Source organism: Manacus candei, unplaced genomic scaffold, assembly GCF_025592945.1.
Source record: "Manacus candei isolate 608988 ecotype Guabito, Panama unplaced genomic scaffold, ASM2559294v1 h1tg000025l, whole genome shotgun sequence".
Lineage (NCBI taxonomy): Eukaryota > Metazoa > Chordata > Aves > Passeriformes > Pipridae > Manacus > Manacus candei.
In genome coordinates this window covers 1,710,400-1,736,840 of record NW_026138073.1, presented here as the reverse complement: position 1 = coordinate 1,736,840, position 26,441 = coordinate 1,710,400, and the positions used below count along the sequence as shown (strand labels likewise).

The 26,441-nt window shown below is 45.7% G+C and overlaps 1 protein-coding gene and 1 long non-coding RNA gene across 3 annotated transcripts in view; one reads left to right on the top strand and one right to left on the bottom strand.

Moving 5' to 3' along the window:
* LOC127471632 (uncharacterized) overlaps window positions 1-21,673 on the bottom strand; it is a 68,231-nt gene extending 46,558 nt beyond the window's left edge. The window contains exons 1-2 of the long non-coding RNA XR_007904715.1: window positions 21,586-21,673; window positions 20,646-20,733 (exon numbers count right to left, since the gene is read on the bottom strand). This is a non-coding gene — a long non-coding RNA (uncharacterized LOC127471632). The remainder of the gene's footprint in view (window positions 1-20,645; window positions 20,734-21,585) is intronic.
* A 69-nt stretch (window positions 21,674-21,742) lies between these two features.
* Window positions 21,743-24,373, top strand: LOC127471607 (histone-lysine N-methyltransferase SETMAR). Of its 2 annotated transcripts, none has more exons than XM_051788717.1 (2): window positions 21,743-22,011; window positions 23,145-24,373. In XM_051788717.1, exons 1-2 carry the CDS (start codon window positions 21,826-21,828, stop codon window positions 23,925-23,927), a joined length of 969 nt encoding a protein of 322 aa, XP_051644677.1. In that variant the 5' UTR covers window positions 21,743-21,825; the 3' UTR covers window positions 23,928-24,373. The 2 variants fall into 2 exon arrangements, 1 of the variants encoding a protein (XP_051644677.1); XR_007904693.1 differs by having other exon boundaries at window positions 21,925-22,011; window positions 22,954-23,251.
* Window positions 24,374-26,441: the final 2,068 nt, after the last annotated feature.

The following is a 26,441-nucleotide window of genomic DNA, read 5'->3' as shown; positions in this document are numbered from 1 at the left end:
CCTCTGGTCCACAGAAGAGAAAGGGATAAGAAAGGCCCTTTCTTGATATATTTTTTCAAATAATCACAGTTTCCATCAAGCCCCCCAGCTTCAGGTGCTGGGAGGAGAAGGGAAGAGGACGGGATCCAGCCCTGCAAAGGAAGCTCCTGTTTTATGGTGGCACAAGGACCAGGAAATCAGGCAAGGGCCTCTTCCTCCCTTGCAGCTCGTTAAATCAGACCGAGTTCCCCTGATTACACACAGCAGTATGAGGAGCACAGACATTCTGAAGCTATTTGGGATCTGTAAATCATAACCCCTCCTTTTTAAAACCAAGCTGCTGTTGTGAAATTCCGCCTGTGAAGGCGCCCGGCCACCTGCCCAGAGCAGACACCAGGCACAGCAGCCTTCCCAGCCCAGGGAACGAGCCCTGCCAGCTCCAGAGCCCCAGCTCCAGTGGGGAAGTGTTAACCTGGGTGTTTGCAGCCAACTTTCAGCCAATTACACTCCCAGAATTTCAACTGCACTCCAGCAACCTCATTAGCTGTGCAGCCAGAAATACGCTGGTGTAACTCTCAGCAGCGTGAGGGTGCAAGTGTCTGTCTGGTGTAAAACTCCTCCAGACACTAAAATAAAACATTTCCTCAGCTGAAGTTTCTTTATATCCTCTGGGTCATTCTCTCGGAGTTAACAGTGTCCTGTAAATCTGACTTAACTACACTGCATAAATCTAACTTTGCTGTGACAAAAGCTTACATAAACTCATCTCCATTCCCCCACTGGGGCTGGGGCTAAATGAGGGACAGATTTAGGGTTTCAGACAAACTGAGAACACTTACAGGCTCTTCTAAATAAGGTCTGGGATTTAAAAAACTGTTGTTGCTCTACCTCAGGCTGCCATATTTCTGTCTCACACAGAAATGCACAGACATGCTCTGTGCTCACACAGACCCCCCACACCTCCCCGAGGCAGTCGATTTACGGCACCCACAGTTCTGACCACTGGGTCCTGCACACAAACAGCTTCCAAGGGCACACAGGACATCCAGAGAAACACTCTGGGGCACCCTGTTCCTTTAGGAATGCAACCTCTGAGCAGAGGGCAGATGGAGAACAAGGTTATTTTGGTTTGCCCAATGCTTTAAAATCTAAATCAAATAAATGACAGAAGAGGGAAAAAAAAAAAAAGGAAAAAAAAAAAAGCAATTTGTGTCCAACTACAGTTGCTGTTGGGACAGCGCTCGTTCTGCTTTGCTGGTTCCTCCTCCCCTGCGATCACTCGGCTGCCTCCCATCAAAGCTGAACCCCAGAACACTTGCCAGGGAGACCTTGTTCTGTTCCTCCTACTGAACCTGTTCTTTTTTGCATAAATAAATATTCAGGAGACACAGAATTAGAATCCAGGCTCTCTCTGCCTCACTTTGGCCATCCCAGGGGTCCTCTACCCCACTGGCTATAATCACTCTTTTCCATCACTTCCCTCTCAAAGACTGAGTTTTCCCTAATAAGTAGAACAACTTCAGTAGAAAAGGTTGAGAATTCACTCTGTAGAATACTCTTTAACACAGTGCTTAGAATATTTATTGGCTATTACGTGAAAATAAAGAATTGAGCACAAATCCCATACTACAAGAAATTAATGATGTGTATACAGGACTCTTAGCACTGAGTAAACTATTTGTACAAAGCAGTCCCAAAGATACACAGCAAATGCACCATGAAGAGCGGGGGAAGAGAGGGATTTGTAGCCAGAACAGCTACATACAAAAACCTATCACTGATGTCCTGTTCTCCAAAACAGATTTTCCCAGAAATCTGACCATGCTCACGAGACAGACCTGCACAGGAGGCTGTCCCCCTCCCCACATTATTAAATCCAGGCAGAGAGGCATCTTCAAATCCAGAGCCCAAGGTCCCTGACTTGCCCTGAGAAACAACAACAAGGCTGGGAAAGGCATCTCAGCTCTGGGGCACTGCCTGTAGGGAAGGAGCTCACTGAGCTTCAGCCCCAACTCCCTACACACATACTTCTTTGGGAGCTTCTCTCGATCACTGGAGGCAATTAAAGCTGCTATCAAAGCTCCCTCAATGTATTTCAATCATCTAAAAGGGAAATATTAAGTATTATAATAATATCCAGGCAAACAGTACATCACTGAACAACCCACACCCCTAAAATCATTAGGAATTTCCCAGGACACTGCACCTATCACCACCATCACCCACCAAACTGTCTTGGAGATTTATGTATTCCCTCCATTTCACTGTTTTGATATTTTAACAGATAGATACATTTATTTTTTTTCCCCTACGAGTTTCTCAGAAAAATTAATTCAATATATAGACCAACCTGCAATTCCCTTCTGCCATCTTAGGCCTCCCCTTTTGATCCACAGTCCCAGCCAAAAAAGCTTCCAAGTCCTCTTTGGGATACTGTGCTTCTAACCTGGCCAAGGGCCATGTTTAGTGGCCTCTCCCAACATGTAACAGTGCTGCCATTTAACTGCAGCATATGCAGGAGAGATGTGTGTAAAGGTCTTTGTTTTTCACACATTCTCCCAACTAGACATGGTTTTAACTCTCTTATGAGCATAAAAAGCTCTTTGAATACCTCCACCATTGCAAAAACGTGAAACCCAGTTCCTTATCAGTTTTTTAAATGAACTGAGCTCGAGTATTAACATAAAAGCAGGGAGACACAAACCATGGGGCTGAAGAAAATGCCGTTACAAAGCTAGTGCAGCCAGCAGGGAAGCAGAGGGGAGATGGCAGCAATTCCCTGCCAGCAGCAGCATGTCCGGGCACCAGCAAAGTGACATTAGTGGGCAGGGCACACGTGCAGCTGAGTCTCAGCCAGGGCTTCAGGACCTCCTGAGACCTGTCATCAGAAGGGTTTCAGCTCTGCCTTCAAAAATAAGCCCCAAAACAACTCTACATCTGGGATATCAAAGTGCAACAACTGCTTTAATGGAAAGGGAAGTCTTTTCTCAGGGAGGAGAAAGAATTAAAGGCAAGTTCCCTGTAAAGACAGCAGCACTGGAATATGTGTGAAATACCTTTTCCAGAACACATCAAAAAACAGGTGATCATGTTCTTCAGGCCATTCTGGCATTACAATTTCAATAAGTGGTAAAAAGTGGAGCAGATAATACTAAGAGGTTCCCAAAATGCTACTCATTTTTGCAGTGGTTTAGGTAGCTCTTATGCTAAAAATGCATAAAGCCATTTAGATGATTTCATGATTTAAAAGCAGAGAGAGAGGGGGAAAACCCACCCCAGATGTGCTCAGATTTCTAATTGCTCTTCTTGTTACAGCCCCAAACTTTCCCTCCATCTGAGGGCAATAACAATTTCCAGAAGCCTGTATTAGATCTTCACTGAAGTGCCTCTTGAGGAGGCTGAATTTATTAGTGGAAACACACTGAACCAGTGCTAAAAAACACATGGACTTGGTTCATCTGCATCAAGGAACAAAGCTAACAGCCACTGGTGTTTATTCCAACTTGCTCCCTTTTCCTACAGTTAAATGAAAAGATCACCAAAACAATGATGCTGTGCAAGTCCTTTGTTTTCTCCCTCTTTTCTGATTTCCAGCAGGCAGCACCTCAGTGGGAGGGAGCCAGGAGAAATGTTGGGACAACCTCAGCAGGGCAGGAGAGGCAGGGGAGCTCCACAGGGGAGGGTCCTGGCTGGTGGCTCTACATGGACACAGGTCTCTCCTCCCACCTGCATTTCTGTGCCTTGGCATCTGTCATGACCCACAGGGGATGGCTGGGGGATCCCAGGATCCTAAATCTCACTCAGGCACTCAGCACCTTCATACTGTCCCTGTGGACAATTCTGCCCCCGTGGAAAGGGTTGGGCCAGTGTGAGGCTGGAAATGAGAGTTCACTTACACATTCCCTACTGCCCCACTATCCACAAGGGCCTGGAGGGGCAGGACAAGGGGGAATGGCTTCAAACTGGAAGGGAGCAGGTTTAGATGGGATATTGGGAAGGAATTCTTCCCTGTGAGGGTGAGGAGGCCCTGGCACAGGTTGCCCAGAGAAGCTGTGGCTGCCCCATCCCTGGGAGTGTCCAAGGCCAGGTCGGACAGGGCTTGGAGCAACCTGGGACAGTGGGAGGTGTCCCTGCCCATGGCAGGGGTGGGATGGGATGATCCTTAATGTCCCTTCCCACCCAAACCACTCCCTGGCTCTGTTCTCTGAACTGCTGGCACAGCAGTCAGGTGCAGATGCTCATGATTTCACCGGCAACTATTTTCCTGTATCTTGATATATAACCTCTATCAAGAGTATCCTTTCCCATGGTAACCCTGGCTGGAAAGCAATTAGTTGATTATCTAGAGGACTTTAAAACCAAGGAAGCAGCAACCACAAAATGGAGCTGAGCCTGGAGCAGCAGCTTTGTATGAGACAGAAACCAACAGTAATAAATCACACAAGAATTATTGTTATGTGCTGTTATTTGCAACAAGTACCTTAAAAACTCCAGCCAGAGAATCTCTGTCTTTATTTCCCACACATTCAGTGATAATGAGCCACAGCTCCTTCCTTTGGACACCAAGCACAAACTAGTCAAAATTAGGGCTCTCTTGCCTACTTGACAAAAAAACTTCCTGCCAAGTCCAACTCAAAGAGGTGGGAAATTGCAAATCTTTAACAAGTCTCTTATAGTTTGGGTTTGGATTTATTCTTTTTCCTTACCTCATAGCAACTAGGACACCATATACCTTGAGAAAGTGAACTGTGGCCAGGAGAGATTGCTGCTAAGAATGCATGTTTTTAGTTGTTACATGATAAGATTCAGCAGCCCAGCTCCCCCCAGCACACTGTGAGAAGGCCAGCAATCAGCTCCCAGAAAGGACAAGTTTTCCATAAATCCCTCTCCCCTGGCTCTGCCTTTCTTCTTGTGTGCTCAGCTGGAGCAATTAGGAGAATAATCTATAGGAAGCCTCCCCCCAGCAGCCTCTCAGAGCTTTCTCCAGCTGTTTCCTTCTTTTTGTTGCCAGCAAAGCCAAGCTCTGCAGAGATGATTCACCTCAGCAGGACTCCAAACTCTACATCTGCTCTGAGGGCATAATCTTTGCTGGGTACATGGAAGTGGTCTTTAAACTAATGGAGCCACCAGACTAAGCAAAAAATCCTCTTCTCGCAATCTACATCTTTCTTCTTTAATCATTGCTCTTCTGAAAGGGCCTCACTGCACTCTAAAAAATGCAAATCTGCATCATCTTTTTATAATACAGACACGATCTACAGTGACCTGTCCAGCAACACAGAGAAAATCCCTGGAACAAGTGGAACTGGCATCCAGCGACCACAAACTCTCCCAAACCAGAATGCTGCCCCAAAAACAATGGTGAGAAACACAGAAAAACACGTTTTAAAATGGATTTGAGCCTCCCATTCTCCAAGGAAATGGACAGTCCTCCCTTAATTACAGCAAGGGATTGAACAAAGCTGTATGCCTGCAATTCCTGGGAAGTGTGGAGAGTGTCCTTAGCCCAGGGGAAAGCCACAGGATTCAATGGATGGAGGAGGAAGGTTCCAAAGCAGTGGAGCTCATTTGGAGCAGCACATTGAAAATCACACAGGGTTTTTTGTGACTCCACCTGGGAAACACACTCATATAGGCTGAGGAAGGGAAAAGGTAAATGATTTCCCCCTATTTAGAGAGAATGAGTACAAATATTTGTCTCCCAGGACATATGTGGAAGAGTTTCTGCAAGTCAGTATTAAACTGAGAAAAAACACTTGTTGTTTATCACTCAGCTGCTGTCCAGAGCAGCTCCTCTGGTATAAATCTAAAGAAGACTGATCTTGGTATTTGAGAAATAAAATTTTCCCTTCTCAGAAAAGAAATTGTAATTTCTGTGAAGCTCAGAGAAGTCAGAAAGAGAAAGGCAGAATAAAACAGCAGAATAAAGTCATAATTTTCATCACTCGGTGGTTTCCTGGACAAAAGGATTTCCTATGGACAGCAGGAACTTCTCTCACAGATGCTGAACAGACCCATTTCCACTCTCTGGAGAGTAAAAATTCTCTCTTGAACTCCTAGGATTGTGCTTGTCACTCCCTCCACATTCATTACCCAGCCACCATCTGCCAGCAACTAATAAAAACAACAGTTACCTCATGCTCCTAAGATAACTAATCTCATCACCTTTTGAGAACCATTAACAACTAAGAAGTGCAAGCTTAATAATCCCTCCCTTGGGATTTGGAGTGCTGGGCATGTGTTATTAGAAATGAAATCTGTGTTTGCTGCATATTCCAGGACATGAGTTTCCATATGAGACAGAAAACATAAGGATAGGGAACAATGACTGGAAAGTTGTGTCTTGTGCTTTGCCTCCCCAGGGAGGAGAGGATGAAACATGGCCCAAAGCTCAGACTGAAGCCTTACCAAAATAATGCAACGTGGAAAGGGACTCCAGAACCCCCAAAAGAACATGACAAAGACTCTTGAGATGATGTGTTTTAGCTCCTAAAGCCACAACAGGCCCTACCCATCATCACAGCAGGCAAACTGATTCTCTCAGTAATGAATTTGCTGACTCCCACTCGCTGTTCCCCACCAAGAGCCCAACAATCTGTTGTCTGAAATGCTTACATCTACTCTGTGTGTGTCAGAAAAACCCTGAGGTAAACAGGCAGCTCAAATCCAACCCCTCAGAACATCCTGGGCTGGAGGTGCTGCCAGTCCAGCTGGGCAGGTTCACCCTCCTCCACAGCACGTGAGCTCTGCTCAGCTCCTGACCCTCAAACCTGCTACAATCTTCAAGGGCAAAGGAGAAAAGTTGATTTTTCCATTAAAGAAGAGGCTTTTCAACTCAAACACTGACATAACAGCAATGGATCACAAGGAAAAACACACCTTCAATCCCAAAGGACCACCTTTCCATGGACAGCCACCCAAATTCCAGGTGACATTCCCCCAGCTCCAATCCCTCAGTGCAGCCAGTGGCACCAAGGGCAAGCAGAGGCAAATGGTTTCCAGATTCCATGTTATATCCAGTGTTAATGTTATAACCTTTTTCCACAATCTCCCATCTGTTATGGTCTCTGAACTGCCATTTAATAAAATCAACTGATAAAACTGAGGGGGGATCATATAACTCTGAAGTAACCCCCAAAGCTGTACCTGCACACCCAAAAGCTGCTTGGTTATTCTTATCCTTGCTGACAGTGTTACTTCAAAATAATTTTTATACAGTCCTCAACAAATCAAACTCTGCCTTTCACAAAGTTCATCATCAGGATTTGAGCACTGCTACAACCCAGGATGAAGGGAGGTCCAAGGCAGTGACACATCCAAGGTGACAGCACTCTGGGACAGGGCTCTGCACCCACTGTCACCGACTCTGCTCTCCCTGGAAAATGTACTTCTTGGGCCCATAATGGTTCATTTACTGCTCTGTGGGGTCCATTTCTGTTCATATCAGAGAGTTTAATTAGGCTCTTGTAACTAAATGACTTCTTTTGACTAATTTGTATTAGAGAATGCTTTATTGAAGGCTTAAAAAGGTTATCTGTGTTCCCTAATGCCATATCTCAGCTCCACTTGTACCTTGGTTTAGGGAAATATCCTTTATGGCAAAGCTCTTGTTGCCTTTGAGATTCAATTTTTCTTTTTGTCACATGTAGAAAGCTCGGGTCCAAATTATCAGCCAGCTGATCTAAATGTGACTTTTACAAAATAATTAAATCATAGAATTATTAAGGCTGGAAAAGAGCTCCAAGATCATCAAGCTACTGAGCCCGTGGACTCATCAGGACCTACCTAAACAGGACCTACCAATCTTAATTTAGGATTAAATCCAGTACTTCTGCTCACATCCAGGAGGGCCCCAGTTCCCTGGCATTCCCTGCAAAGGGCAGCAGCAGCATCATGGACACCTTCAGCAAGACAGCACATCTTGTGTCTCATCCCACAGCAAATGTTTGGCCTTTATGACACCAAGCAGAATCTGAATTCTGATCTATAAAATCCTTAATTTTTACTTAGTGAACAACCTAAGGCAGGTGGAAAGCAGGAAGGAGAATTAGAGAAAACTCATTATTACAGAATATAAATTATTACCCACAAGACTCTTAGGTCACCTCTGCTGTGGAACACACAGACTCCTCACACAAGGCTTATTAAAATACAGACTATCTGACAGAATGGGGCTAGTTCTTACCTAGGCTGAACAAGATCCAGGCATCCTTCTCAAGCAGTTAAATCAAACTCTTACATTAGCAAAGCACTAAAATTAAGCCAAGTATCTCAGAGACCAGTTTTTGCCAGCCTGGTCACCTTTTGCTGTTTCTGCTGCCAAACAGCCCAAATAACAACACCCACAGAGCTCAGCTGGCAGACAGTGGAAGTTGCCCATGGCAGGGGGGGAGACTGGATGGGCTTTAAGGTCTCCTCCAACTCAAACCACCCTATGATTGTCTGAAATAAAATCATTATTTTTTTAAAACTAAAAGGCCTTCAGTGTATCAGATTGAATCACCGAGTCACAAACTTCTGCCTTCTTTTATTTCATGTACAGGAACTACTGCCTTCCCTTTCTCACACACACAGCCCTGCTGGGAAGTGTTCACTTCTTCCCTCCTTCCAGTCTCTGGTGCCTCTTCTTCCCCCTGGGCATGGCTTTAATGGCCTCACCAACTGGCTGGTAATTAACTTTTACTCTGCTTTAGTTATTGACCATTTCCCAGGATAGATTATGCAGAAAAACTTTCACCCATAGCACAGCTTTAGCCAGAGCTAAAACACAATACCTAGGAACAGATAATTCTTTTTTTTTTCCCCCCCTTCTGGGAGAATAAGTAACCATGGATGCACAAGAAACAATGCCTGCAGATAAAAAGGATGCCTCTAGATAATAATGTTTGTCAGAAGAGATTTGCACATTTCTTTGAACTGATATATTTATATCCTGCTAATTATTTGAGAAAAATCTCAGACCTTATCACAAAGACAGTCAATGCCACGGTTATATTTTTCCCCCCCTCAGGTCTAGGTTTCTTTTTAATATATTCCTCAAACTATCAAGTTTGCTTTTAACAGTTTTCAGTTGTTTTAGTAACTGACACCTATGCAAACATCTGTACCCAGAATACACCTGCACAGCTTGTCAGGAAACATCTTTAGATTTGAACTCCACTGGAATTTTTCCCAACCAGCCCGGGTCACATTTTGACTTCACTGTTAAATACTCCCTGTCTTGTTCTTACTCCACTTTTCCAGGAACAGCACAGGACGCTGCTGTTACTGCTCCACCAACACCTGACACGCTCAGTAAGTTGTACAAGCAGGAACCAAACACTGGTAGGTCACCTCAGGGTCCTTTTTTCCTTTATAGCCTCCGGAATGGCAATTTAGAGAATGTCCTGCTCAGCAGCTTTTCAGCTGCTGAGTTTCCCTCTCCTCTTAAAGGCATAAGAGAGGCAAAGTATCAGAGGAAGGCTTTGAAGCAACACTGTGCCTGGACTGGAGGAACAGCAGAGCTCCACGGTTTGGAAAAGTCCTGGTGCACCACTGGGAGCAAGCCAGGCTTCAGTTCCCCCTTTTTGTTATCTCCTCCTCCTGCATTAAACAATTTGTGTGCTTTGTTTATATTGTCAATAGCACTGTGTGCCAATTGTGATAGAAAAATTTACTTAGAATTTAATTAAGTTTCCAAAGCCCCTGGTGGAAACAATGGAAAGTGGGTGCATGATAAGACAAAAGGAAACATTGTCAGTATGAAGTTTAAAGCTCTTTTCCATTTTTTTTTTTTTAAATGTCAATCTTGGACGTCAACTCTCAGTCAAATTCCTTTACCACAGTGTGCATCCCTCTCAGGAGACTGGAATGAAAAACCAAAACCAAGAGCATTTCCTGGTCTCCTCAGCATAAACCAAGCCTGAGCAGCAGCATCTTCACTCAAAAGCTAAAATCATAAAGCATTGGGCAAACAAAACTACTGATTTTCTCTGTGAAGTTTGTGATGCCAGATCTCTGCTGTAACCCAGCAGAAACCAGGCTGGCTGCTCTGCATTTATACAGCAGCAAACTCAGTCAAGTCCACTTCCAAAATAAAGAGGAGGGAAGAAACCTGCTGGAGGGTGAAAGTGGGGGGAATAAATCCAACACACAGCTCAAACTGACTCCTTATTCACAGCAATGAAATAAAAGCTATTTCAAGCCTAACAGAAAACATCCTAAATTACATTCGGATTATGGGACAACTACAGGAAACACAAAGTTTGGCAATGACATAGTGAAGGTAGAAGACAAGAGCAAAGGCAGATAAAAGGCCACAGGAAGAAGTAGATCCCATGCAAAAAAAAAAAAAAAAAAAAAAAAGGATTCTGGCTTTGTTCCTTTCCATAGAAATCTTGTCAGAATGTTTTCCCTGGAAGGAAAGTGTCTGTCAGAGAGAGCAAGAGGAGCTGAGAGGCAGATCTGAGTCAGGGGAACAAAAGCAGATCAGCACAGCAGAAAGAAGTCAGCAGCCAGTCCCCAAACAGTCTGGCACACAATAAAACACACCAGCAATCACAGCTTCGCTGAGAGACGGCGCAGGAGCTGCAGATGAGAGGAACAGATGGAAAGACAAAGCCAGGCAGGAATCAAAATGCACAGCTCCAGCAAGGAGACTCCCCACCAGGGCATATTTTGCGGGCTTTAGTTCCAGAACTAGGTCAAGGCATTTTTTTTTTCTTTGCCCTTTAACTACTGCCTACAGTAAAAAGTTCTGAAGTGAGAAGGATGGATCCTAAGAATTCCCCAAAATATTCTGAGCAGACATGAAAGATAAAGCCACGGACGAATACACTCATGTTGGAAGCCCTTTAAACCAGAGAGTGCAGCAAAGACACAAAGGTAATTCCATCAGTGTAAACAAATCAGGTTTCAGCATAAAATTTAACCAAGGTAAAGAACAGGGCACTCCATGAGAATATATGGATGGGGATAAAATGCAAAGTGATTTGCAAAAGGACTGCAGAGTTGGTGGAATATATATATGTATTTATACAATGCTGACAGATTGCAAAAGCCCTGGTAATTGCATTCAGATTTCTTATCAATAGGAATTGCTTTCCGCCCTTAATCTTAAAAGTTTCTCAATACTCTGCTATCAAAATAAATTTGTGAGGGCAGTACCAACACACTTTATTCATTAGCATTCCAGGACCACAGGTTTGTGAACAGAGCACCTAAAAACTTGGGAGGAACCCAAGGGTTGTCCAGGCACGTGTACAAAATGTAGTCACCACTAAATAATCCCCCCCTCGCAGCAGAGCCTGCAGAGACACCACCACCAAAAGGCTCTTCTGTCTCTGCTCCCCCTGCACACCCACACCATTCAAAGGCTGCCACCCTGGCATATGTGCAGATAATCCAGGCAGGGATGATTCCCAGTGCTGAGCACAGTTTATCTGGGCTGAGGGAGCACAGCCTGCCCATTGTCCCCAGTGTCCATGTCCCCAGCCTGGCATGCTGTCTGGCACAACACACCCCAGCGTTCCCAAGCAGCAGGGATTTAGTCACTGTTTGATCTAAAACCCCCTCAACACCACAAAAATTGCAGAGATGTTTCAAGCTGATGTTCCCTCCTCTGCAGAACCAGCCTAACCCAAAGCCTGCTGATGCCAAGGAAGGGCTCCCCTGCCCTCAGCAGTGTCTGGCTGGAACAGAGGGAAAGCAGAGCCTTGCTGGAGCCCGGGTGAGGAGACCCAGGGCAGCAGCAGGTCTGAGTGCCCTGCTCCAGCTCTGGCATGTTGGCAAGGAGATCAGCACGGACTCAGAAGACCCAAGTCTCAGCCACATCCTGCTGGGGAATCTTTGATGAGTCATTTGTCCTCCAGCCCTCACTTCCCCTGTCCTTCACTTGTCTCTGTTCTGAAGTTCTCCTGATGTGGTTAAAAAAATCAAGAGCACAGCAGAGTGAAGCTCCACCAGCCTCTGCTGACAAGGATCAAGGCTCAGGCCTCTCTGGACTCGTGTTCAGAGTTCAGCTTCCCACTTCTATGTCTTGCTGGCCAAGGACCAACTTCTGGTGTCCCTGCCAGCCATCTGCCCTGGAGCTGAACTGAGACACGAAACCACTGAGAGCCTGATTCCAGTCCTGGCTTTAGAACAGACACCATGGCTTAGGTTTACTTTTCAAATGCTATAAATTTTTCCCACTCATTACACAGGTTATCCCTTCATTTTCCTCAAGTGAAGAACGTCTTTAGAATGACTGGAGTATTTATTAAAGCTTTAAGAACAATGAAATTCAAGGCTACGTGAAAAAATAAGTCAGGATGTGCACTGGGTAAGAAACTTCACATTCACTGAGAAGCACAAATTATGAAAAGCTGTAAAATTGGAATAAGAGTATAAAATATTTATTATAGTAAGGGAGACACTAGATTGTATTAAGACACAGAAAATTCAGACTGAGTAGTAGAAAAATCATCCTGACAAAGTGCTGTTGATTAAGGAAATAACATCCCATGTGAATGGAGGGAGCCTCTTCAACTGACAGTGAAAACCAATTTTGGACTGAAAATAGGCCCAGACCTCAGGTCCTTTTCCTGACATCTCATCACAGGCACCAGGATGTTTTGTTTCAGCCTTGAGTTCATTATCATCAGTCTTAAAGGCCTGGAAAAAGTCACTACACTACAAGTTAGAGGCCCAAGTGGGGCAGGTGATGACCTCTTTCCACCAAGGTGAGCCAGGAGCACAGCTCTGGGTACACCATGGCTGGAGAGGAAGGAAATGAAGCTCACTACCAGACTGTTCTGCCTGTCCTCATCACTGATGAACTTTCAGGTCATTCATGTGCAACAGCAGGAAACAAGGAAAAGGAAAATGCATGAGAATGTTTGGGGTTAGAAGGGTGTTCTTGAGCAGAAAGCTGAGGAACCCTGCTGGCAACTGGACTGGTAGTAAATTAAGGGCTTATTAAAAACCAAAAAAAGCTACTTCCTGGGGACTTCTCTCCCCATGACAGCTCCACCAACACACCATCCAACAATTATAACCTGCAGCCTGCCCTGACTGACAGCAGGGACTAAATCCCACTGGGAGGGACAGGAAGGTCCCAGCACTGACAAACCATCACTGACCTCACCCCCCCCAGTCACACAGACACAGCCCCCAGCACTGAACAAAGCCTCCCTCAGACATCACAGCCATCTAACAGGGAAACAGGGCACTGCAGCTCCATCCCTCTGATCTCCCACCCACCTTCTCCAAGAAACACTTTGGTATTCAGAAGACACAGAGGAAGTTTTTCAGCATTAACAGCTCTGTGCTCTGGTGCACCTGGAATGTCTGACTGCACAACAGAGATTTGGAAAAGGGCTTTCAAACCAGAAAGCTTGAACTCTGACAAATTGGAGAGATTACCTCTCCCTGCAAGCCTTGCTTCACTTAAATCCATCCAGAACCCAGAAGGAATACAAGGTGATTCATATTTGGGGAGTGAGGGTTATCTTTTAAATACTCCCTGGCTAACAGAAATCAGAATTGCACCACTATTGCCAGGGGATCACATCAGCTGGGATGGAAGTGATGCCAGCCCAAGAGCTGCCCTTGGATTTGTCTTGGAGAGAAGGACAACACCACTACTAACATAGAAATTAAATTACCCCAGCCCAGGGCAGGACAAGCCACGGTACAGGTTAAAACATGTACCCTGCTTGCAAGGTGGAAGAGAAACTTTTCCTGAGCTGGCAGAGCACTGCAAAGCAGACAATGGTTTGAATTTTGTTTATTTTCTCAACCCACGGCAGGTACGAATTGAGCTGTTAAATGTGTGGGTCTGTTCTAGGAGAGGCCACCGAAAACCCCGGGAAGGAGCCTCTGCATTTTCCCAAATCCTAGACCTTCCCACAGGCTCACCCAGCCCGTGGAGCAGCATTGCACCGCCATCTCTTGGCAGATATTGAGATAACAGTGTAGCAAGTACAGGAAAAAAACTGACATCAACAAGACTTTAGAAGATAAACATATATATTTTCATATATATATATATATATATATATATAAATATACTAGCCAAACAAAAACATTGAAGTCTAGGTGAGGAGTCTGGTCTATATCCAGTTTATTTCCCTGACTCTCGAGATTTGTATGTAATGTAAGGCACACCTGAAAAAGCAAGTGTTAAGAGTTTAAATATGGTCTAAAAACCCCCTTTTAAAAAATTTTTTGTCCAGAAGAGAATAACTGATTTTTAAAGCCAGTTTATATAATAGCACACAACTACTATCCTGAATCCAAGATTTTATTCACTTGATCAAAACAGTATCAAATTGCCAGCAGAACTGTGGGCAAAAACATGGCCTAAAGTTCTTGGTAAAGTATAGAAAATCATAAATAATCATAGATAGCAGAGAACTGGGCTTCTAATTCTCTTTATCAAGCTCTTTATCCAACTCAGAGTTGTAAAATCTAATCTAAGAGCAAGTCCCTAAAACAATTTGGGAATTTAGTCATGCTGGAATCCTCAGGGACTCCTATAAACATTATCTATAATTTCTGTAACTATGTGCAAGTCATCAACTACAATATACAACACAAGCTTAATAAATATCCTGTGCAGTAAAAGACAAAGTCTTGGCAGGCCCAACAGGGCAGCACCCCTGAACCAGTCCCCAAGCACTGGTTTTTAGGGAGACAGCAAAGAGCAGCTGAACAGCAACAGCTCTTCCAAAGCACCAAACCCTGCACTGGGGTCACTGCCCGTTATTCCAGCTCAGTGAACAGAAACAATTTGCAGCAGTTCAGCATCGAGTCCATCAAATGGGGCTCTTTGCAATGTTATAAAAGAATGACAACAGCATGATCTGTACAAAAAACAAACCTAGAATTATGAAGTTGCAAACACGAGGTCACTGCACTTGTTGAGATACAGCCCTGTGGGTTTGACCTTTCTGTAATAAGTGGTAATTCCAGTGAAAACAACCTTTCGGTTCCAAAGGAAAGGGGAGCAAGTCATGAATCCTGCACTGGCAGTTTATGATGAGACTCCCAGCCCTAATTTAAAGGTCACCAACAAGCCTTTGAAAGCAAGATTGCTTTTCACTTTTTCCACCTTTCACATAATGTCATCAGAGCTGACTAGTCCACAACAAAGCCTGTTTGGCCAGGAGGGCAGCTCAGCCTTCCCTGCAGTGCTCATCACCTCCTCAGACACACCAAAATTACCAGCAAGGATGTAAAAACAACCAGATAGACTGCTGGCACAACCAAGTGTTCTGCTCATCTGTATTACAACAGTTCTGTCAGTGCTTTCACCCTGGTAATAGGGAGAGGAACTGAAGACCTTGCTATGGTAGAGTCTTTAAACTCAATTAATGCTCACCTACAATCAGAGCAGACTATTTCCACAGTGCTGGAAATAGTTTACCAAACAGGTTTGGAAGGCTTTCCAAACAGGAGCAGTGTTCACTCCTTCCCCTTTGCCTGCTCAGCACTTTGGGATGTGGGCTGTGTACACAGGACATGCTTCTGGAGGTCAGTGTCAGAGCAGGACTAATGATCTCAGGGATAAACTCCAAAAGAGTTCACTTGGAGATTCCCCACGGTAATCCTGGGATCTTCACATCTGTGGTTTTACATCTGATTTGTATGTTTGCAAACACCTGCTGTGAGATCCTTCCTAGAGCTGGAAAACACCCCCAGGGAGCTCTTGACCCGTGGATGCCAGAGCCTGTTTGTGCTTTTAACCTCTACTGAAGGGTTTCTCCAAACCAGGTGGGCCAGGTATGAGCAGAGATCCCTCTCAGGTGCTGATCCCCTCCCACGTGCCAGGGCCGTCAAGGGAAGAACTTCTTCCTTATATCCAATTTTAACCTACTCTCTGTTGGTTTAAAGCCACCCAAAAACAGTGTTGCAGACAACATTCAGATAAAAATTGAGAGATTACATCAAAATTAATAACTTTGAAGGGTAATTAGTTTATGTAGAATTTCAGTTTCTTGGAAACCAACTCTTTTTTTTAGTAAGGCATCATTTCTTTTTTCCTTCCTAAATGTTCTGTGAGAAGGAACATTTAACATTTAAGCATTATGTCTTTGAGATAAATTGTATTTAAAGGTTACAGTGCAAAACTACGTATCTTAGTGCCATAGAAGATGGTTTATTAATTGCCCTGGATACACACACAGTCATAAATTTGTTTGTATAATTTGATGAGGGGAATTGATTTACTATCACAGTGAAATACTACATTAAACACTCATAATTCTTTCTTTATACTGCTCCTCCCCCCTTGAAAGCATCTGACTGCAGGCCATGCTGAATTATTGTTCTGTAATCATTAAGTGATTTATTTAACCACAGTACACACAGTTACCATTAATCTATATTCTTATTCTAATTTCACATTTATGTTTTCTGTTGTCATACCAACAAGGAAAAATTATGGATTTAATCTAAACCAAAGTACAGTTATAGAGCAGCAAGGCAAGATAAGGGACTTCTTTATTCTCCAGACACATCTTTTTCAACAATGCAAATAGAAAAAAAAAAGCAAAACAAAATCTTTCTGAAAGCATAAATAGCACAGAATCATCACATTGAAAGATTTGTAATATATTAAGCAAATATTGCTTGTGGAAAAAAAGAGAACTAACCTATTTTTATTACTGTCAAATCATTTAATAAAGGAAAGGCTCAGAACAAGATGCTATGTGTGATGAGAACAGGAAGGAGCTGTTCCCTGATCCATCATGCCTGACCCAGCATTTGCCTGACAAACAGATCTGGTGCTGCAGACACTGGAGGCACAGCCTTGTGAAAATGCAAAAGCCACTGAGGCACAATATCCATGAACCAACCACCCTGCCCAGGCCAAAGGAACTGCACAGCACCTTTTGGGGACAGGCAGCCCAGCAACCCCCCAGGGATCCTCTCTCTGCTTCCTCTCCCCCTTTCCCACCAGCACCGGGCAGTTGTGTCTCTGGCATTAAGCGAAAGCACAAAGCCCGTTTTGCAGGAGTTTGCTGAGCCTGCTGCAGTGCTGATGTCGTGCTAATGTAGTGCTAATACAACCACTGGAACACTGGCTCCATCCCCTGGAACTGCCCACTGCACATGTAGTTCATAAAAGACCTGAGTGGTGAGCAAATCCAGCTCCCTCAGCCCGAGGGAAATGCCAGGGGTCACCGGTGTCAAATGAAGTTTGCTCAGACAAGGCAGACAGGGAGCACAGGAGGAAGTTGATGTGCACTTCAAAGGGAAGAAATTTGTCCAGTCTGCAAGGCAGTTCTGTGTGTGGCTTAGTAATGAGTTTCTTTTGAAGAAATACTGTTACACAGAAGTCTATTTAACTGGAATGTTGTTACAGGGCATCCTCTGCTAACAAAAAAGAGAATACACTCGGGAAAGACTCCCTGCAAAACACCATCACGGTTTTAGCCAGGAGATGGGTGGTCCATCTAGTCTTTGCAAGTGGCTCACCTGCTGCTGTCAGGCCAAAATACTTCGTGGATGTCAATTTAATTAACTGAAATACATCCTGAGACTAATTTTCAGTGAACTATGCTGCTATTAATCAGGAAGCAATTTGCATGGCGAGAGCTGAGTTGTTCCCATTGTTCTACACTTGTTTTGTTTATCTCCAGTGATGTGACAAAATCTTATGAAACTTTACTCATCTGAAAGCCAAGACTCTGTGAGTGCTCCTGTATTGGCAGAGAGATTTATGGTTCGTGTCACCCAATCGATGCTGCAAGAGCAGCACTCGGGGAGGGATGAAATGCAGAGCCCTGGGATAACCAGGAGCTCAACCACTGCTTAACTTCTCCCATGTGCTCCTGCGTCAGTTCTCTTATCTGTACAAGAAAGGAAACAAAGTTCATCTCTCTCTCTGCAAAGCACTTGGAGATATTTTGATAAACTGTGTTATTCAAACACAGCATTTTCCAAGGTCAGCTCTCTCTGCACAGCTCAGACACTGCTTAAATAGACTGATCCTCAACTTCTCTGGATTTACAAACATCATTACCAGAGCTCTCACTCCAGCATCTACTTCCTTATAGAAGATTTAGCCGGCTCATTAGCACACAGCAGGAGACAGCTCCAGCAGGCAGGAGTGGGGCTGGGAAATGACCCTCCAGGTCTTGCTCCCAATCCCAGGGAGGGCCAGAGGGCCTGGAAGTGAGTGGGCAGTGCCAGCCAAAGCCCCTGTACAGGCTGCAGGGACTCATCACTCCAAACCCTCAGCCCAGACAGCTCTTTAATGGACTTCACAGGCTGGAAAGCACAACTGAATTGAGCTGGAGATGGCCAAACCCCAGTTTCCTGGCTAAGCAAATACTAGAGAGTATTAATGTATTTATTACATTTTAATCAGATGCACATGGAGGAGTCGTACCTGTGGTCATCAGGTGTTTGTGACTAGCACTGAAGCACATGGTAAAATAACCTCAGACTGCTCTGAGAATGGTTCCAAAGTGGGAAATGGAAATATCTGTGTTTTGGCTCCCCATTTCATGGCAGAGTGCTGAGGCACCACCTGTGTGTGGCAGGCACCTCAAACTGACAAAACCAGGAACAAAACCTTCACACCTGGTCTTGCCACAATTCTCTGAGCAGACTCTGCTCTGCAGTGTCAGATTGCTTGTGTCCGTACATCTTGCCTAAATACAGCGTAGAACACTGATATCTTACTGCTTTACTACTAAAAACCAATAAACTGCAAGTGTCTTAATAAACCAAGGCACGTTTTTGCATCACACTTTGCCAACTGTGGCTGTTTGCAGTGACTCTCCCAGCCACGAACACAAGTGAACAAATGCAGAGGTTTTACCTTCCCCAGCCAGCACACCCCTGGTATGCAAACACCAATCTGCACTTGGCCAGCCTTAGAGCATTGTCACTCTGCTCCACTTCATGGGATAGTGGCTTTTTACTCTTCACTCCCCCAAATCAATATTCTAATTGACGCACAACAGACAGGCAGAAGGACACAGAGGACCTGCCACCAACCTGATGGGGATGATTATCCAAAACTGAAGGTCAAATCAAAGGAAAATTCAAACCTGTGTCCAGCCAGAACTAGGACAAACTGACACGAGCAGAGGAACAGCACAAAGTGAGGAGTCTTTAAATAAGGGAGTTAAAAAAAAGTCTCTAAGATTAACTACAGACACAACCTAAAGAGGGCATGGATAAGGCAGCTAAAACTCTCAACCAGGGAATGACAGCCTAAAGTCCCTTTGGAATACCTGCACTCAATGCCACAATTTAAGAAGCACTTCAGGAGGTATCTCCAGTATCTCACACAGGAGATGTGCTTCCTTTTAATGTAAAACAGCAAGTCTAAACATCTAAAAACTATCTGAATAGGCTGTTCAGAACAAAGTCAGACAGAATCCACGTGTGACATAATATAAAATACCTAAAAGGAACACTTTATTCTTTCAGGGATTGGTTCCCCAGGAAACCAGAAAGCCAAAGGGATCCCTCAAACAGGCTGTTTTGGCAAAAGGCTTCTGATCACTCTCCCTGGGAGGTTGGTACAGTCCTAAAAGGCTGTGGAATCTCAGGCCCTGAGAGTGTTCCAAAGCCCCCTGAGCTCCACCACCTCGTTACAGCACACTGCCTCAGCCACCAAAACTCAGGGAAGGGAGAGGAAGACAGAACTCCCAGTTCAGGCACACTTAACCTTCCACATTTCAATTAGCAGATGGATATAAGGAAATCCAAAAAGTGCAGAGAAGGGTCACAAAAATCATTATAATTATTTATATAGGCAGAAAATCCAACAGCCCAATGCCTGCAAGGTAACAAAAATGATTCGTAGTCTCATCCCAGACAGCAAAATGTGGTGCACAAGAAATTCCAGCTGCATCAGGTGCCTCAGCTCAGCATCACAAAGTTCACCTCCAGTTGACTCTTTCAGCTCCATTTTAAGCTTTCCTTCCACAATTTTACATACAAATGAAAATAAGCTTTCATCCATTTTTCACCCAACATGGACATCTCAACAGTTTAGCCTATTTGTAATTCAACATAATAGAAGCCCTGGGTGGGATAAGGAGGAGGAAAACACAGGATTCTCCATGACCTTTTGCAGATTTCCAAACCCCATCTCCTGTACATAAAAGCAATCTGTTTTCTTTTACTACAGAGCAATGACTCATTACTTCAATCATTTCAAAATGGAAGAGAATTCCATCTGGCATTATGGATTAGCAGCCAAATTACACAGGTCTTGATCTAAAGGTTGACTTGGTAATAACAGAAAGCCCTAAACTAAAATGCATTTTAATATCTCCAATCACTCACCATTTCAGCATCTCTCAAAGTTGCTCTGCCACCTTCCCCACACTAGGAAGTGCTCACAGGATGAGAGCACCAACCCCAAACAGGCAGGGCTTGGAGGCACCATGGGGAGCAGGACACAGCTGTGTGTATTTAAACCCTTCCACCAGGTGCATCTCGTTCAGTTCTGAAGCACTGATGCTCTGGGTACACAGGAGCATGCACTAATCTGAGGTTTAAATTGATTAAAGTCTTCCCCAAAATTATACTGACCAGATACTGGGAGGACTGATACCTCCAGAGGTGCCTCTTCTCTTTCCTTAAAGCCTGAGTGCAATAAATAACCCATCCATTATCTTCCCACCAACTCTGCTATCCCTGTTGCCACCTAGAAACACAGATTTCACTCATCTCACCTGCAGCTCTCCTGGTGCTGCTCAGCTCCTCTTCCCAGGCAGAAGGAAGAGCACACAACAGGTGATGACTCTTTCCATTCCCTGGATGCTGCAGAAAGAGGGATCAGAAAAGTCACATCAGTAACCACCACAGGGAAAAGGAAACACGAGTAACACCTTGTTGGAGGGACTTCTGTCTCCCAAGTCTGAGGAGCTTATTTGTGGGTGTGGTAATTGATTTCAAACAGAAAACACCTGGTTCACACAAAGGACAAAAGGAGGTGAAATGATGGTAAGAGCTTCCTCAACCTCCAAAACAACTGACCCGGGGGTAAATACAAAAGCTAATGGAACCACCAGCACGTGAAGAATGCAGGTATGGCTTTGTTTTTCCAAGACACAGCTCAGTTTGCAGCTCAGAGAGAGCTGGTTTATGTTAGATATTGGGAAGAAATCCTTCCCTGGGAGGGTGGGGAGGCCCTGGCACAGGTTTCCCAGAGAAGCTGTGGCTGCCCCAGCCCTGGAAGTGTCCAAGGCCAGGTTGGATGGCACTTGGAGCAACCTGGGCTGGTGGAAGGTGTCCCTGCCCAGGGCATGACTCATTACTGGATGAGCTTTAACGTCCATCCAACCCAAACCAGTCTGGGATTCCAAGGCAGAATTGGGTTCCATGGTCGCACAATTTCCTTTATCCAGGGAAGGAAATTGATGGAATTATGCCCTGCCAAAGTAGCCCAGGGAAGGTCGGGCTGGGCTCTGTTCCTGCAGGTACAGCACCTGCTGGGGCTGTCCCATCCCCAGAGCGGGGGGACACATGAACCTACTAAAAATGAACCCATAAAAGAACCAACACCAACCCCTAATACCTTCAAAACACGCAAGGCTTCACAGCCACGTGAAGAATTAAAACAACTCAGCAGTTTAAAGGACAACTTGTGCAAGCACAGGACGCACAGCCCACCTCGGTGCCTGAAGGGGCAGAGTCCTGCACCAGCACCTTCCCGCAGCCCTGGCCCAGAGCAGCCGCTTTGCCCGGGCGATGCGGGGGTGATGGGGGCTGTGTAGAACGGTGCGGCACTATTGGAAGGAGGCGGCACTCTTTAGGACCATTGGAAGGAGGCGGCACTCTTCAGGACCATCGTGGGCGGGCAGGGCGGGTCTCCCCTCACAACTCCGCCCCTCTGAGGGGCTGCGCCACAACATGGCGGCCGCCGCCCGCCCCCCCCCGGCGCTGTCAGTCACTCCCGCCGCCCAATCAGCGAGCGGCCGCGGCCGGGCGCAGCCAATGGGCGCGGGGCAGGGGCGGGCCATGGCGGAGCTGAGCGGCGGCAGCGAGCCCGTGGCGGTGCCGCTGTGGCCGCCCGGGGAGAGCCCGCCGAGCTTCCAGGTACCGACCGGGGCACAGCGGGGAGGGCCACAGGGACACCCTCCGCACACCGGGGGGGCTCCAGCCCGGCCTGGAGCAGTGCCGGGGATGGGGCAGCCACAGCTTCTCTGGGCAACCCCTGCCAGGGCCTCACCGCCCTCACAGCCAACAATTCCTTCCTAATATGTCACCTAACCCTCGCTCGGAGAGGCCTTGCCAGCGCAATGTATGACAGGCCAGGGACTATTAAACTTAGTTGTGAGTAAAGCCAAGCGAGCGAGAAGCTGATGTTTATGGAAAAAAAAAAAAAAGAAACTTGGGGAATCACCGCCATGTTTCACAACACCCAGAACACAACCTGCTGTGAAATGTAATATTTAGCGACAGCACGTCCCCCAGCCTGCTAAATAAAGCTTTGCATGCCGAATGCTGAGAAGGAAATAAGAATACACACGTAGCTGTCGTTATATCTTGGCTTTCAAATTTGGCGAAGTCTGTCAGCTTTTATTTCACAGCACTCGGTGGTTCTGTAACCACTCACCTGCTGGGGGCATTGGTGTAACTGCAGAACCTGCTTTTCTGGCGGAATTAAGAGGAAATTTGAATGTAACAATTTGAAGAGATAAATTGGAAGCATCTTCCTTTTTAACATAAATGGCTATTTGAAATTCTGTGGCTAAGAATAGGTATAAACTAACCTTCTATGTAGTCATTGTTTTGAAAGGGGAGGAAATTAATGATACTTCGATAATTCTGTAAATAATTAAATCTATAAATATTGCATATAAATTTTATCTATAAATATATTTATAAATAAACACATTTGATATTTCTATACATAAAAATCATATATAGTAGACTAGATGTAATTAGCTGACATATTTTTTTCCACTAAGCATTTTTTCCAGGCTGAGAGACTATTTTGAGAATTCAGGCACTGACAGACTATTGATTCTTTTTCAGTCCATATGGGATACGTGATTTGCAACCTTTAAAGCATTTTCGAGAAGTTAAGGCTTGGAGTCGGAAGTTTACAGGGCAATGAAGTGGTGGTGGTTTCAGTTCAGAGCTGGCTCGTTGCCAGGCACAAACTCGTTCAGGTTCTGGTTTGAAGCCCCGGCGATGCCCAGCTCTGACTGTCGCTCTCTCTGCAGTACAGCCCGGACAGCGTGCCCGGGGCGGACGGGGAGATCGACCCCACCGAGATCACCTTCCCGGGATGTTCCTGCCGGAGCAGCTCCTGCGCGGCCCCCGAGTGCTCCTGCCTGGGCCGCGGTGACAACTACAGCGGGCCGTGCCTGCGGGGGGCAGAGCAGGAGGGCTTTGCCAGGCCCGTGTTCGAGTGCAACGCCCTGTGCCAGTGCGGCGAGTCGTGCCCCAACAGGCTGGTGCAGCGGGGGCTGCGGCTGCGGCTCCAGGTGTTCCGCACCCCCAGGAAGGGCTGGGGCGTCCGCGCGCTGGAGCCCGTCCCCCGGGGCACCTTCGTCTGCGAGTACGCCGGGGAGGTGCTGGGCACGGCCGAGGCACGCAGGAGAATGCAGGCCCAGAGCCCCCAGGATGCCAACTACATCATAGCAGTGAGGGAGCACCTGCACGACGGGCGGGTCCTGCAGACCTTCGTGGACCCCACGCGCGTGGGGAACGTGGGCAGGTTCCTGAACCACTCCTGTGAGCCAAACTTGTTCATGGTGCCCGTCCGGGTGGACTCCATGGTGCCCAGGCTGGCACTGTTTGCAGCCACTGACATTCCTGCTGGAGAGGAGCTGTCCTTTGATTATTCTGGGAGGTTCCATAATTCACCAGGAGGCAGCAAAGAACACACACCTTTGGAGGAGGATAACAGACTGAGAAAGCCCTGCTACTGTGGTTCCCCCACGTGTGCTTCCTTCTTACCTTGGGACAGCTCCCTCTTCTCCACACCAGACAGTTCTCCATAGCCTTTCAGCCTCAAGCTTACCTAGAAAATTGGATTTTCTCTAGTAGTTAAATTGCTGTTAAATAAAACTCTGTGTTCCAACAAGGAAGCCCATGTGGGTTTGAGTATCAGCTAAAAGATAAGGCTTTGAGAATAATTTCATGCAACATCCTGAAGCCTTTTCAAGGTAGTTGATACAGGGGATTTATTGGAGTTTCAGGATGGTCCAAAATCAGTTACTAAGCCAGGTCTGGTGTTTCTGTCTTGTTTTCTTCTGACAGATTGGTGTCTATTAAAGCAGCTCTCAGTTTGAGAGAAACCTTCTTTCAGAAAGAATTTGTACCTTTTACACTTGTACGTGGAAAGGATGTGTGATAAGAGCAAGAAAAATCACTGAAAATTGCACAAGAAAATGACACCAGAGAATCCTGACATTTGCAATAAAGGCATTAGGTTTCTTAAAACTCATTCAATTATAGTTTTGAAATTACTTGCTATACATTTTTTTGTTGCACAAAGCATACATAATTATTATTGACAATAAGAGTAGCTTGAGGGCTTTGTGTCCCCCTTTCCCCCCTCCAGCCCCACGTAGCTGCATGCCAGCACTGGATTGTGAGTGACTGGCTGTTCCATTCCCATTTGGCTCCTGTGAAGTGGGGCAGGCTCCAAGGAGCAGAACATCCCATCTTTTTTAATCACATCAGCCCCGAGGCTCCTCTATCTCAGATCTCTGCAATAACAGCAAGCAGCACAGCCCTGTTACTGCCCAGCTCTATCAGTACCCAGGGAGCAAATCCAGACCCTGCAGGATGAGCCTGACAATTGACTGAAAATAAAAATACAAAAGTGCATCTGCAGGCCATCAGTAGCCTTTTTTTTTTTTTTTTTTAAAATTTCAGACAGCTTTGATTTGGACCTGAAAAACTGGTGCCACTGAAAGACTGAGCTGCAGCTCCCAGCTCAGTGTGTGCTTTCACCAGGAGGCCAGTCCAGCAGCTCAGAACTGGGAGCTCTGTGTAATCCTTTCAAAGTGCAGGAATGATTATCAATATTTCTATATTCATTCATCTGGAGATTTACTTTCCAACTGAAATATGATCATATCAGTCCAAAGACAGGGCTTGGAGCATCCTGGTCTAGAGGAAGGTTTCCTGCCCTGGGAAAGGGGGTTGGAACAAGATGAGCTTTAAGTTCCCTTCCATCCTGAACCATTCTGTGTTTAACCTGATACTGCCAGGGATAAAGGACAATTTGCTGCTCTTCTTTTGCTATTTGCTAAACAAAATCTTACTTGGTGTCTGTTACCTGTGTTTCCTTGATAAACTGCAGTCTTAGCTTCTCCCCACTTCAGAGCCTTCGTGCTGCTCCCAGGATTTCCACGTGGATGTGGGTTTATGTTAAGATAATCATTACCCCTAAGAGGAATCACATGATTAAGTGTCACTTCTATCAGGACAGAAACTTTTGTCTCAAGCAGTTTCCCAGCTGAGTGGCCATTCCCTGACTAAGGGTTCCTGCTGCTCCAGGAGACAAGCCCTCAGATCCCACACCTCGGAGTGCACCAGATACCAGAGCACAGCCTGCATTACACAGCCCCTTGTCCTATTTACAGGCTTCTCTGGTTTTCTCCCCCAAAAGGCATCATGCCAGCCACCCATGCACTTTGAGAGCACGGGGCTGGGAGCAGATGATCCAATCTGCTTCCTCCTTCCCTCCTGGGAAGGGTTTCAAGATGAGTTTTACAGCACCTGCATTCCTGGTCTTGGGGCTGACGGCACGGTTTGTTACCTTCCTGTTATGAATATGCACTTGGCACGATTCTGAGTAGTTAAGGAAGTGTAAATTAAAAAAGAAACAAACCACCTTCAGCAATATCTAGTCCTTGATCACCAGCCTTCCAGCAGAGAACACAGCTGAGCCCTGTCCCTGCAATCCTACCCCCTCAGCTGATGCAGCTGCTAGGAGTGATCTGATAGCAGTTATCTGCTTAGAACAAACTTCCACAGCACACAACAACAACAGTGTTGTAGTGTTCAAAACAGCCACGCTAAAGGCCTTGCAAAACCAAAATAATACGTTGTTACTGAGTTCTAAACCATCCTGGCCTTCTCCCATTTATGCCTTGCCATGCCTTAGAACTGCAGCTGCCTGGGGAGGGGACCAAAATCCTCCCAAAAAAATTCCCCAACATGAAACTAGAAAAAAATTAAGACCTTATGTTGTATCCGAATTTCTGTTTGCTTTTCCCTTTGGGTTCCTTCAGCTGCACAGTCCCAGTCTGCCCCTCACAGCTCTGTGCTCTTCCACAAGGAATCCAAGCAGCTCAAAAGCCTCTGAGCTCCCTCTAATCCTCCTTCCTGCTCTCTGAGTGCAGTAATGATTATCCATATTTCAATATTGTGCCAAGCCATGGTGTGTTCTGGAATAGATTCTTCTGCTTGCTGGACTTACCTGGACACCCACTGGAGGCTGGTGCTGCTTGAAGGGTTCCCCAGAGGCTCTCCTGGCTCTTCCTTTCAACAAAGTGATGGAT